Source organism: Sturnus vulgaris, chromosome 4 (genome assembly GCF_052056855.1).
Source record: "Sturnus vulgaris isolate bStuVul1 chromosome 4, bStuVul1.hap1, whole genome shotgun sequence".
Classification (NCBI taxonomy): Eukaryota; Metazoa; Chordata; class Aves; order Passeriformes; family Sturnidae; genus Sturnus; species Sturnus vulgaris.
This window is the reverse complement of record NC_142246.1, coordinates 966,169-980,453: the sequence shown is the minus strand read 5'-3', so window position 1 is coordinate 980,453 and position 14,285 is coordinate 966,169. Positions and strand designations below refer to the sequence as shown.

The 14,285-nt window shown below is 44.3% G+C and overlaps 1 protein-coding gene across 1 annotated transcript in view; it reads right to left on the bottom strand.

The window, feature by feature from the left end:
- EXOC6B (exocyst complex component 6B) overlaps positions 1 to 14,285 on the bottom strand; it is a 264,366-nt gene that overhangs the window by 95,568 nt on the left and 154,513 nt on the right. The window contains exons 12-18 of the mRNA XM_088162886.1: positions 13,273 to 13,344; positions 12,841 to 12,938; positions 11,967 to 12,072; positions 10,834 to 10,943; positions 7,015 to 7,126; positions 5,118 to 5,252; positions 3,349 to 3,528 (exon numbers count right to left, since the gene is read on the bottom strand). Coding sequence (XP_088019012.1) covers positions 3,349 to 3,528; positions 5,118 to 5,252; positions 7,015 to 7,126; positions 10,834 to 10,943; positions 11,967 to 12,072; positions 12,841 to 12,938; positions 13,273 to 13,344 — 813 coding nt within the window. The remainder of the gene's footprint in view (positions 1 to 3,348; positions 3,529 to 5,117; positions 5,253 to 7,014; positions 7,127 to 10,833; positions 10,944 to 11,966; positions 12,073 to 12,840; positions 12,939 to 13,272; positions 13,345 to 14,285) is intronic.

Below are 14,285 nucleotides of genomic sequence, written 5' to 3'. Positions count from 1 at the left end.
GTACTCAACCATTTCTCCTTTTTTTTTTTAAGGAGAAATCCAGATACTGAACCATTTCTCTTTTTTTTTAAAGAAAAACCCAGATACTCAACCATTTCTCATTTTTTTAAAGAAAAATCCAGGTACTGAACCATTTCTCATTTTTTTAAAGAAAAATCCAGGTACTGAACCATTTCTCCTTTTCTCAAAGAAAAATCCAGATACTGAACCAACCCACTGCTCCTTTCGACAGGGGAAAATCCAGATACTCAACCATTTCTCCTTTTCTCAAAGAAAAATCCAGGTACTGAACCATTTCTCCTTTTTTTAAAGAAAAATCCAGATACTGAACCATTTCTCCTTTTTTTTTTTTAAGGAGAAATCCAGATACTGAACCATTTCTCTTTTTTTTAAAGAAAAATCCAGGTACTGAACCATTTCTCTTTTTTTTAAAGAAAAACCCAGATACTCAACCATTTCTCTTTTTTTAAAGAAAAATGCAGATACTGGACCATTTCTCCTTTTTTTTTTTTTTTTCTTCTAAGGAGAAATCCAGGTACTGAACCATTTCTCTTTTTTTAAGGAAAAATCCAGGTGCTAAACCAACCCATTTCTCCATTTTTAAGGAGAAATCCAGGTGCTAAACCAACCCACAGCTCATTTTTTCAAGGGAAAATCCAGATACTCAACCATTTCTCCTTTTTACAGGGGAACATCCAGGTACTGAACCATTTCTCCTTTTTTCAAAGAAAAACCCAGGTACTGGACCATTTCTCCTTTTTTTTTTAAGGAGAAATCCAGATACTGAACCATTTCTCTTTTTTTTTAAGGAAAAATCCAGGTGCTAAACCAACCCACATCTCCATTTTTAAGGAGAAATCCTCCTGAAGCCCAGCGTGTGAAACACTTTAAAAACAGAATTTTTCCTGCATCCTTGTAGTGCCAAGCCCTGTTCCCACCTGACCCAATGAATTTTGGCCTCATTTTTGTGCTAAAAAGTGCTTTACCTCATAAATAAAATGTTTTTTTCCCATTTTTCTCCAAGGAAACATTTCCCAAACCAAGCTGGGGGAAGAACTGCTCCAATCTATTTCCTAAAAATCCTCAATGACAAATTTCCTCCCAAACTGAAACAGGGAATCCTATTGAAGCCCAGCATGTGAAATACATTGAAAATCAGAATTTTTGCTTCATCTTTGTAGTGCCAAGCCCTGTTCCCACCTGACCCAATGAATTTTGGGCTCTTTAAATCAGCAAGAGTTTTGCTGTTCAGTAATGTCCATTTTTGTGATAAAAAGTGCTTTACCTCTTAGATAAAATGTTTTTCCCATTTCTCTCCAAGGAAACATTTCCCAAACCAAGCTGAGGGAAGAACTGCTCAAATCTATTTCCTAAAATCCTCAATGACAAATTTCCTTCGAAACCAAACCAGGAATCCTATTGAAGCCCAGCATGTGAAATACATTGAAAATCAGAATTTTTGTTACATCCTTGTAGTGCCAAGCCCTGTTCCCACCTGACCCAATGAATTTTTTTGGGCTCTTTAAATCAGCAAGAGTTTTGCTGTTCAGTAATGTTCATTTTTGTGCTAAAAAGTGCTTTACCTCTTAAATAAAATGTTTTTTTCCCATTTTTCTCCAAGGAAATATTCCCCAAACCAAGCTGGGGGAAGAACTGCTCCAATCTATTTCCTAAAAACCCCATTAATAAATTTCCTCCTGAACAGAAACAGGGAATCCTATTGAAACCCAGCATGTGAAATACATTGAAAATCAGAATTTTTGTTACATCCTTGTAGTGCCAAGCCCTGTTCCCACCTGTCCCCATCAATTTTTTTGGGCTCTTTAAATCAGCAAGAGTTTTGCTGTTCAGTAATGTTCATTTTTGTGCTAAAAAGTGCTTTACCTCTTAAATAAAATGGTTTTTCCCATTTTTCTCCAGTGAAACATTTCCCAAATCAAGCTGGGGGAAGAACTGCTCAAATCTATTTCCTAAAAACATCAATGAAACATTTTCTTCGAAACCAAACCAGGGAATCCTATTGAAACCCAACTTGTAAAACACATTAAAAACCAGAATTTTTCCTGCACGCTGGCAGCTCCAGGTGCTGTTCCCAGGTGATCCCATGAATTTTTTGGGTTCTTTAGACCAGCAAGATTTTTTCTGTTTAGTATTGTCCATTTTTGTGCTAAAAAGTGCTTTACCTCTTAAATAAAATGGTTTTTTCCCATTTCTTTCCAAGGAAATATTCCCCAAACAAAGCTGAGGGAAGAACTGCTCAAATCTATTTCCTAAAAACATCAATGACAAATTTCCTCCCAAACCAAACCAGGGAATCCTATTGAAACCCAGCATGTAAAACACATTAAAACCCAGAATTTTTCCATATGCTGGCAGCTCCAGGTGCTGTTCCCAGGCGATCCCATGAATTTTTTGGGCTCTTTAAATCAGCAAGAGTTTTGCTGTTCAGTATTGTTCATTTTTGTGCTAAAAAGTGCTTTACCTCTTAAATAAAATGGTTTTTCCCATTTCTCTCCAACGAAACATTTCCCAAATCAAGCTGGGGGAAGAACTGCTCAAATCTATTTCCTAAAAACCCCATTAATAAATTTCCTCCTGAACCGAAACAGGGAATCCTATTGAAACCCAGTTTGTAAAACACATTAAAACCCCGATTTTTTCCATATGCTGGCAGCTCCAGGTGCCGTTCCCAGACGACCCCAATGCATTTTTTGGACTCTTTAGACCAGCAAGATTTTTTCTGTTTAGTATTGTCCATTTTTGTGCTAAAAAGTGCTTTACCTCTTAAATAAAATGGTTTTTTCCCATTTCTTTCCAAGGAAATATTCCCCAAACAAAGTTGTGGGGAAGAACTGCTCAAATCTATTTCCTAAAAACATCAATGAAACATTTCCTTCGAAACCAAACCAGGAATCCTATTGAAACCCAGCTTGTAAAACACATTAAAACCCAGAATTTTTCCTGCACGCTGGCAGCTCCAGGTGCTGTTCCCAGGCGATCCCAGGAATTTTTTGGGCTCTTTAAATCAGCAAGAGTTTTGCTGTTCAGTATTGTTCATTTTTGTGCTAAAAAGTGCTTTACCTCTTAAATAAAATGGTTTTTTCCCATTTCTTTCCAAGGAAATATTCCCTAAACCAAGCTGGGGGAAGAACTGCTCAAATCTATTTCCTAAAAACCCCATTAATAAATTTCCTCCCGAACCGAAACAGGGAATCCTATTGAAACCCAGCATGTAAAACACATTAAAACCCCGATTTTTTCCATATGCTGGCAGCTCCAGGTGCCGTTCCCAGACCACCCCAATGCATTTTTTGGGGTCGTGTCCGTGTGGGGAGGGGCGTGGCTCACCGGCAGGTGTGTGAACACGGCGAAGGTGCTGCGCAGGAAGGCAATGAGGTCGAGCAGGAAGTCGCTGGCCCTGGGGCCGGCCTCTGGGGCTGTCCAGTCGTAGTCAGCCAGCTGCACGAACTGATCGATCTTCTGGTTGAGGTTGGTGTAAATCTCCTCCTCGGCGGCGTGCCGCGCGTCCTGCGCACGGGAAAAAAGGGTGCGGGGTTATGGGTGTGAAAGTCAAAAGTTCTGCGTGGGATGGGGGATTAAAAAACCTCCAAAAGTTCTGCGTGGGATGGGGGATTAAAACCCCCAAAAGTTCTGCGTGGGATGGGGGATCAAAAACCCTCCAAAAATTCTGCGTGGGATGGGGGATCCAAACCCCCAAAAATTCTGCGTGGGATGGGGGATCAAAACCCCCAAAAATTCTGCATGGGATGGGGGATCCAAACCCCCAAAAATTCTGCGTGGGATGGGGGATCCAAACCCCAAAAGTTCTGCGTGGGATGGGGGATCCAAACCCCAAAATCCCACATGGGATGTAGGGAATCCCATATGGGATGGGGGCTGCAGACCAGCAAAATCCCACATGGGATGGGGGATCCATATGAACAAAATCCCATGTGGGATGGGGGATCCAAACCCCCAAAAATTCTGCGTGGGATGGGGGATCCAAACCCCCAAAAATTCTACGTGGGATGGGGGATCCAAACCCCAAAAATCCTACATGGGATGGAGGCTCCATATCACCAAAATCCCACATGGGACTGGGGCTCCAAACCCCAAAAATCCCACATTTTGTTTGACTTTTGTTCCAGTTTCTCAAGTTTTATTCTGACTTTTTTTCTTTATAAAGTTTTATTCTCAGTTTTTTTCCCCTTACGGTTCCTAAACCTCCATCCTGACTTTTTTTTAATTATATTTTCTCAAATTTTCCTTTTTTCCCTTTTTTTCTAAACCTTCATCCTGACTTTTTTTGGTTATATTTTCTCAAGTTTTATTCTTTCATTCTCAGATTTTTCTTCCCTTTTAGTTTCTAATGATTCATTCTGAGGTTTTTTTGTTATATTTTCTCAAGTTTGATTCTTTTTTTCCTAAACCTTCATCCTGACTTTTTTTTTGTTAGATTTTCTCAAGTTTTATTCTTTTATTCTCTTTTTTTTTCTTCCCTTACAGTTTCTAATGACTCATTCTGACTTTTTTTTGTTAGATTTTCTCAAGTTTTTTTCTTTTTTTCCCTAAACCTTCATTCTGAGGTTTTTTTGTTATATTTTCCAAAGTTTTATCCTTTTCTCCTTAAACCTCCATCCTGACTTTTTTATTGTTATATTTTCTCATGTTTTACTCTTTCATTCTCAGATTTTTCTTCCCTTATAATTTCCAATGACGCATTCCGAGTTTTTTTGTTAGATTTTCTCAAGTTTCATTCTTTTATTCTCATTTTTTTTCTTCCCTTATAATTTCTAATGACTGACCCTGACTTTTTTATTATATTTTCTCAAGTTTTACTCTTTCATTCTCCGTTTTTTCTTCCCTTATAATTCTAATGACTCATTCTGAGAGGTTTTTTAGTTACATTTCCCCAAGTTTCATTCTTTTTTTTCCCTTAATTTCCCCCTTTTTTCCCCAAAACCTCCCCCTGCCTTTTCCCCCCTTCACCACCACCAACATTCCCAACATTTCCATTTAACCCATCCCTCCCCCAAATCCCATCTGGGGGAGAGATTAACCCAAAAAAAAATTAAAATAAAATGTAAAAAATTCCCGAATTTCCCGTTTGGGCTGACCTTGAAGGCGGTGGTGCCGTAGAGTTTGGTGGTGTGCAGGGCCTGGGGCTGCACGTGGGTGATGCTGGGCAGGAATTGCTCCAGGGATTTGCAGGATTTCTCCAGGTGGGTGGTGTTGATGATGATCTGAACCAACTGAAAAAGAGAGAGAGAGAGGATGGGGGAAAAAAAAAATTTAAAAAAAAAAGGCAAAAGGGAAAAAAAAAATAAAAGGAAAAAGGAAAAAAAGGGAAAAGGGGAAAAAAAAGAAAAAGGAAAAAAAAGGCAAAAGAAAAAAAGGAAAAAGGAAAAAAACAAAGGAAAAAGAAAAAAAAAGGAAAAGGAGGAAAAAAAAGGAAAAAGGAAAAAGAAAAAGAAAAAGGAAAAAAGGAAAAAGGAAAAAACAAAGGAAAAAGGAAAAAAAAAGGAAAAGGTAAAAAAAAGAAAAAGGAAAAAAAAGAAAAATGAAAAAGAAAAGGAAAAAGAAAAGAAAAGGAAAAAGGAAAAAACAAAGGAAAAAGGAAAAAAAAAAGGAAAAGGAAAAGAAAAAAGAGAAAAAGAAAAAAAAGGAAAAAGGAAAAAAAAGGAAAAGGGAAAAAAAAGAAAAAGGAAAAAAAAGGAAAAAGGAAAAAGAAAAGGAAAAAGAAAAAAAAAAGAAAAAAGGAAAAAAAGAAAAAAATAAAAGGAAAAAGGAAAAAAAAGGAAAAAGGAAAAAAAAATTTAAAAAAAAAAAAATTCTCTGGAATTCTCGTCAGGGAAAGATGGGGTTGTGTAAATAACACAAAAATAGCAAAAAAAATATTTTTTGAGAGGATTTTGGGCAGAAATGAGGGATGGGAGATCCAGGAGTGTCTTTAAAATGAAGTTTACTGTATTTGCATTTATTAAATTTGTATTAAATTGTATTTATTTGTATTTATTAAATTTATTTATTTAAAATTTAAAATGCCGTTTATCATATTTGAATGACACAGTAATTTATTTATTATTTAAAATTCAGTTTATTGTATTTGAATGATTCAGCAATTTCTCTATTGTTTGAAAATGCCGTTTATTGCATTTAAATGATTCAGTAATTTATTTGTTCTTTAAAATTCAGTTTATCATATTTGAATGACACAGTAATTTATTTATTTAAAATGCCTTTTGTCGTATTTGAATGATATAGTAATTTATTTATTTTTTATTTAAAATGCTGTTTATTGTATTTGAAAGAGCAATTTATTTATTATTTAAAATTATGTTTATTGTATTTAAGTGATGCAGGAATTTATTTACTTATTATTTAAAATGAATGAGAAGAATGGAAAGGTTGGAGGATTTTATTGCCAGGGCTAAAAATACCAAACTCCTGATCTGTGGAGAGCTGAGGAGAATTTTTTTTATTCTTTGGTGAAAATATGGGATCAATTTTTATGGGAGGAGCAGGGATTGGTTTCTCCTCTCCCCCCCAGGCAGGAATTCCTTCCCAATATTCCACAAAAATCTCCCCTTTCCCAGTGGGAGCCATTCCCTGGGTCCTGTCCCTCCAGGCCTTGTCCCCAATTCCAGCTCTCCTGGAGCCCCTGCAGGGACTCTGAGCATTCCCTGGAATTTTCCCTTCTCCAGGGGAACATTCCCAGCTCTCCCAGAGCAGAATCCCGGAATGGTTTGGGTTGGAAAGATCCTAAATCCCAAATCCAGAACCATCCCATCCCATTCCCATCCCCATCCGTGTTCAGGGACACCTCAACTGTCCCAGGTGGATCCAACCCTGACCTTGGACACTGCCAGGGATCCAGGGGCAGCCCCAGCAAATCTGGGAATTGCAGCCCAGGCAGGAATTCCTTCCCAAGATCCCAGCCCAATCTCCCCTTTCCCAGTGGGAGCCATTCCCTGGGTCCTGTCCCCTCCATTCCCAAGGGAATTCTCATCCCACCTCTGTCAGGCCAACGTTTTTCCTCTTGATGACATTCTGTAAGCAGTTGCTCAGGGTCCGGGTCAGCAGCAGGTTTGTGGATTTTCTGATCATGTCATCGACCTCCGTGGAGCTGGAAAAGTCAAGTGTGAAAAGGAATTTCCAAAGTTTTCCAAGGAAAGAAAATCCCTGGGAATTCTCCTCATCCTCCTCCCCTGCCTCAGCCCTGAGCAGCGCTCCCAGGAGCTGCTGGTGGGAATAAATCCAAATAAAACGATTTGGGGATTTTTGCTCCCTGTTTGAGGAGGGAAGGGGGGGGATGAACGCCTGCAAATCCCAAATTCCTCAGCCTCCCATCCCAGAGGGGCTGGTCCAGCCCAAGGAGGAGCCGCCCATGGAATCAGCACAACCCCACCCCCAAAAATGGGGATTTGTGTGTCCAGGACCAGGGAAAAAAAATCTCCGGTGGTGAAACCCCAAATCAAATCCCCCCAAAATTCCCCTCTCAGCCCTTTCCAGGATTTATGGACAAAATGACAGAACCATGGAATGGTTTGGGTTGGAAGGGATCTTGAAAGAAAACTGGAAAAATTGCAGGAGTGAGCCAAGTCACAGGGAATGGGTTTAGGACAAAATTCCAATAATGCCAGGATTTCCACACAGGGGCTCAGCACAGCACAGCTCCCATCTCCAAAAATCCCACAATGGGTTGGGTTGGAAAAAAAAAACCTTAAATCCCATCCCATTCCCACCCCATCCATGTTCAGGGACACCTCAACTGTCCCAGGTGGATCCAGCCTGGCCTTGGACATTCCCAGGGATCCAGGGGCAGCCCCAGCAAATCTGGGAATTGCAGCCCAGGCAGGAATTCCTTCCCAAGATCCCAGCCCAATCTCCCCTTTCCCAGTGGGAGCCATTCCCTGGGTCCTGTCCCTCCAGGCCTTGTCCCCAATTCCAGCTCTCCTGGAGCCCCTGCAGGGACTCTGAGCATTCCCTGGAATTTTCCCTTCTCCAGGGGAACATTCCCAGTTCTCCCAGTCTGCCTCCAGCACTGGAAACTCCTGCCCCTCCTTCCTGCCCTTTTCCAGCTGTTGGGAACAGCAGCACAGCTGGAATTTGGGGGTTCAGCCCCTCCTGGGTGCTCTTGGTGCCTCCTCTCCTTTCTCCAGGAGGTTTTTCCAGCCCATCCTGCCAGAGGCTCCTTGGGAGCTGAGCTTGGCTCTGGATCAGCCCTGGCAGGAGTGGGAATTGTGTCCTGCAGGGAGGGAATTCCCAATGGGAATTGTCCTGGTAAATGGAGCCCCTGACCTTTGGGGCCACGTCCCAAACCCGGGATTGAAGTGGGAAACCAAAACAGCCTTGGAATTATCCCGGGAGAAAGGTGGGGGTGCTGGGATGCTGCAAATGGGGGGTGGGAATGGGTTAGGGGGGATGTTGGGAAGGAATTCCTGGCTGGGAGGGCCTGGAATGGAATTCCCAGAAAAGCTGTGGCTGCCCCTGGATCCCTCCTGGAAGTGTCCAAGGCCAGGCTGGACAGGGCTGGGAGCAGCCTGGGACAGTGGAAAGTGTCCCTCAACTTTTATCCCGAGTTTTTCCAGGATTGGGGCTTTGTTTGCAGAAAAACCCAACCCCAAATCTCAGTGGATTAGACCTGATCCAATTCCCAAAATTATTCCCTGATTTCCAATGGGAAATCCCACTGGAAAAAGTAACAGAATTATTTTTAAAACAACCTGATGAACTTGTAAAAAGGCAAAGGTGCTGAGGAGATAAAGGAAATTTGCAAAAAAACCCCAACCAAAACCCAAAGATATTCCCTATTTTCCAATGGGAAATTCCACTGGAAAAAGCAACAGAATTATTTTTAAAACAACCTGATGAACTTGTAAAAAAACACAAAAGTGCTGAGGAGATAAAGGAAATTTGTAGAAAAATCCCAACCCAAATCTCAGTCGATCAGAGCTGATCCAATTTCATCCTTCACCAATTCCCAGAATTATTCCCTGATTTCCAATGGGAAATCCCACTGGAAAAAGCAACAGAATTATTTTTAAAACAACGTGATGAACTTTTAAAAAAACAAAAGTGCTGAGGAGATAAAGGGAATTTTCCAGCTCTAATCCAATCAACAGAGCCAATAATCAAAATTCCAAGCCCTACAAACCCAAGTGAAACGACTCCCACAAAAAGGAGAACCCTCCCATCCAACAGCCACGAGGAGCTGATTTAACAAAATAATTAGGGGAGGAAAAAATAAAAAAAAAATTAAAAAAAATAATTAAAAATAAAAAAATATAAAATAGGAGCTCCACTTTGTGCCACGGGCTGTGCTGTGCAGGAAAAGGCTTGAAGGGAATTGGGATAATGACAGGTCCTGGATCCTGGGCCAGCTGTGGTGACCTCCAGGCCCCCTGTGAGTGACAGGGTGACCCCCCCAGCACCCCGGGGTGCTCCATAAAGGCCAGGGAAAAAAACCAAAAAAAAACAAAAAAAAACCTGAAAAAACCCCAAAAAACCCAAAAAAACCCAAATAAAAGGGAAGAGAAAAAGGGAACTCGCTGCTGGCTTTGTAGCCAAGCTTCCCAATAAAAGTTAATTCAAGCTGTCAGGGTGAAATGAAGAAAATGTCACCAGGGGTTTGCAGAGAAATGTTCCAAATGTTTGGCTGCAGCAGGAGGAGAGGGGGTTCCTCCAAAAAAAAATCCAACGTGGGAAGGAATTTTAATAATGGGTCAGGAGGGAGGCACGGGGATATTTCTGCTCCCAAATATCCCGGGATGGGGAAGGGAAGGGAGCTCAGGGGGAGCAGCATCCACCTGGAACCCGGGGAAATGGGAGCCTGGAACTTTCTGGGCTGTCACATCCCCCGGGAAAAGGCTCCCAGAAGGGAGTGATGGGGGCAGAATGGCTGGTGTGGGGTGGGATGGAATCGTGTCGGGTCCCACGGTGAAAAACGTGCGGGGCGGGGTTTGGAGGATGGTGACAGGAACAGGACACGATGGAGCCTGCGGGGGAGGACTCTGGGCCCTTCTGTCCTGCTGCTTCTTGGGTTTAGGCACCAGCACTGCCATGGCCACCTCATGGCCACCCCAATGGTCACCCCAATGGTCACCTCCATGGCCACCCCAATGGTCACCCCATGGCCACCCCAATGGTCACCCCAATGGTCACCCCAATGGTCACCCCAATGGTCACCCCATGGCCACCTCATGGCCACCCCAATGGTCACCCCAATGGTCACCTCCATGGCCACCCCAATGGTCACCCCAATGGTCACCCCAATGGTCACCTCCATGGCCACCCCAATGGTCACCTCCATGGCCACCCCAATGGTCACCCCAATGGTCACCCCATGGCCACCCCATGGCCACCCCATGGCCACCAGACCTCCATGGCCACCCCATGGCCACCCCATGGCCACCCCATGGCCACCCCAATGGTCACCCCATGGCCACCCCATGGCCACCCCATGGCCACTCCAATGGTCACCTCCATGGCCACCCCATGGCCACCCCATGGCCACCAGACCTCCATGGCCACCCCATGGCCACCCCAATGGTCACCTCCATGGCCACCCCAATGGTCACCCCATGGCCACCCCAATGGTCACCCCAATGGTCACCTCCATGGCCACCCCATGGCCACCAACCCAATGGCCACCACAAATACCTTATAGAGAGATAAATCCCCATTTTTACCTCGTTATCTACAAGTGCTGTAACATTAATTGCAATATCAATAAAAATTAATATTTTATCTCACTCCAGGGTCACTTCCAGCCTGGCCAAGGCCCATCCAAAAGGAGAAAAATCCCGATTTTATTCCATATTTTGCTCCCACCTGAGGTGCAGGTCCTCAGAGAATTTGAGGCAGGCGTAGATGAATTCCTTGATCTGGCTGTAAACCCTGGGCACGAACTCTGAGAAGGGGAATTTCTTTGGGAAGGGTTGCTGCAAAAATTAAAAATAAAAATAAAAATAAAAAATAAAAAATAAAAAATAAAAAATAAAAAAAAAATCCAGGAGAAATTTCCAGAGGGAAAGGCAGGTCCTGGCAGGGTAAAGAGTTTTGGGATTTATTCTGGGATTTTTTAATAAATTTTTCAGGGGAGCTGATGATCCCAAGTGGCACCTGCAGCAGTTGGGGTTTGGGGACATCCCCTCATCCCAGCTCCCTTCCCCTCCCTCCTTGGGCACACCTGGAATTCCTCCCCCATAAAAGACCCCAAAATCCAGGAAAAAAACCCAGATTTTCCAACCCCAAATTCTGGGGTTTTAACCCCAGAACTCAAAGGTGGGAGGGGCTGGGAGCAGCTGAAACCCAGGAGGGGAATTTGGGGACAGGACACAGAAATTGGAACCCTTGGATGGGATTCAGGATTTGGGATTTAGGATTTGGGATTTGGGATTTAGGATTTGGGATTTAGGATTTGGGATTTGGGATTCAGGATTTAGGATTTGGGATTTGGGATTCGGGATTTGGGATTCGGGATTTAGGATTCGGGATTTAGGATTTGGGATTTAGGATTTAGGATTTGGGATTTAGGATTTGGGATTTAGGATTTAGGATTTAGGATTCGGGATTTAGGATTTGGGATTTGGGATTTAGGATTCAGGATTCAGGATTCAGGATTCAGGATTTGGGATTTGGGATTTAGGATTCAGGATTCAGGATTTAGGATTTGGGATTTGGGATTCAGGATTTAGGATTTAGGATTTGGGATTTGGGATTCAGGATTTAGGATTTAGGATTTGGGATTCAGGATTTAGGATTTGGGATTCAGGATTTGGGATTTAGGATTTGGAGCAATGTTTTTTCTTTCCCATTATTTTATTTTCTCTTTTACCGTTTATCTGGGTTGAAGGGTTGATTTGGGTGTTTTATTTTTTTAATCTTTCAATGCCCACGAAGGGTGTGAGGTTCCCCTGCCCCAGCAGCCAGGCCAGGCCCCTCTCCCCAGGCCAAGGTTTTACCTTTTCAAGTTCAGCATCCTGGAATGGGAACTGTCCAACGATTTTTTTATAAACTTCTTCATCTGGCACCGGGATGGGGCTGTAATTATCTGAGTCGAGGATATTCCTGGGAAAAGAAGAGAAGGGTTAGGGAGACAACTGGGAGGGGGAAATTTTCCTGCTGGCTCAGGAGATTCCCAGAGGCTGAGATCCCAAATCCCTGCAGCAGCAGCAGCAGCAGCAGCAGCCAGGGAGACCCCAAAACCAGCCAGAGCCCAGTGAGGGAGTGAGGGCACAGAGCCATGGAATGGTTTGGGTTGGGAAGGGAATTTAAAATTTATCCAGAGTCTCCCCATCCATGGCAGGGACACCTCAACTGTCCCCAATGTCCAACCTGGCCTTGGACACTGCCAGGGATCCAGGGGCAGCCCCAGCAAATCTGGGAATTGCAGCCCAGGCAGGAATTCCTTCCCAAGATCCCAGCCCAATCTCCCCTTTCCCAGTGGGAGCCATTCCCTGGGTCCTGTCCCTCCAGGCCTTGTCCCCAATTCCAGCTCTCCTGGAGCCCCTGCAGGGACTCTGAGCATTCCCTGGAATTTTCCCTTCTCCAGGGGAACATTCCCAGCTCTCCCAGAGCAGAGGAGCTCCCACAATCCTGGAGGCATTTCCATCACCCCCTCTGGATTTATTCCAGCAGCTCCACAGCAGGGCTGGCACTTCATGAATTCAAAATTCCCTTCCCACCCAACCCATTCCAACCAACCCCTCCAAAATCCCCACGCAGGGGCCCCAACTCCTCACGAGAGGTGCCCTGGGTGTATTTTGTGCTTTTTTTTTTTTTTTTTTAATTTTTTTTTTTTTTTTTGGGGGGGGGGGGGGTTGGGGAGCCTCTGACCTGAAGACCCCTGCCCATTTCTTCAGCAGGGTCTCGCTGTACTGCTCCTGGATCTCCAGCAGCATCTCGAAGAGCTGGTTCACGGGGAAGCCGTAGCCCTGCAGAGAGGAGGGCAGGGACTGAAGCCACCCCCGGGCCCTGGGCACTGTCCCCCCCCGTGTCTCACAGGGCCAGGGTCCCCCTCTGGCACCGCCCCTGCTGCAGCTGGGGGGGCTCAGGGGGTGACTGAACCCCCCCAAAAGGGAGAGAGACCCCCCCGGAGCTGCACAAAACCCAGGGCTGGGACAGCTGGCCAAGGCTCGGGGCAACCCGGGCTGTCCCCAGGGCCAGGAATGTCACAGGAGGAGCCTGGCCAACCCAGCTGGGGCAGGGGAGCACAGCTGGAACAGCTGGAGCAGCTGGAGCAGCTGGAGCAGCTGGAGCCCCCCGTACCTGCAGAGTGTCAGCAAAGAGCACGATGAGATTCTTCAGGTCCAGCACCAGGCCGGGGTCAGAGCAGTAGGACTGGAGAGGAGAGAGGGAGGAGAAAAAACAACTTTGAGTGTCTGGAAAAAGCACAAACCCCAAACCTGAGCTCCAAACCCCAAATCTGAGCCCCAAACCCCAAACCTGAGCCCCAAACCCCAAACCTGAGCCCTAAACCCCAAACCTGAGCCCTGAACCCCAAACCTGAGCCCTAAACCCCAAACCTGAGCCCTAAACACCAAATCTGAGCCCTAAACCCCAAACCTGAGCCCTGAACCCCAAATCTGAGCCCTAAACACCAAACCTGAGCCCTAAACCCCAAACCTGAGCCCTAAATCCCAAACCTGAGCCCTAAACCCCAAACCTGAGCCCCAAACCCCAAACCTGAGCCCTAAACCCCAAACCTGAGCCCTAAACCCGAAATCTGAGCCCCAAACCCCAAACCTGAGCCCTAAACCCCAAACCTGAGCCCCAAACCCCAAACCTGAGCCCTAAACCCCAAACCTGAGCCCTAAATCCCAAACCTGAGCCCTGCTCTGCCATCACTGGTGTTGGGGTCCAAAACCAAAAGTTGGGGTCTGTAAACCAAAAATATCCCTGAATTCAGGGATGGAATGAAAGCCTTTGGGGGGACTGGGGGATGTTAAACCACTCACACAGAAAACAGAGGGCCAAGTTCAAGGTTTAGAATCAGCAAGCCAAGGAAGAATAATTTTAATTTTAAGTGCTTTAGAGAGTAAAGGTCTCAGACAGCAGTGTAGAAATGCAAAGTCTAGTGAAAATTGAAAAACATCATTCCAAGATAGCAGTAGTGGAAATAAGGCTCCAGGAACATAGTTTTAGACACAATAAAACTCGAATAAAATATGGTAAAACTCGAATAAAACACCAAAAAGAACATTGCTGACAGTTTTAGATAGAACAGGACAGACCACAAGTGCAGTTTAAATGTAACTGGTGTGCTAAGAAATTAGAATTCT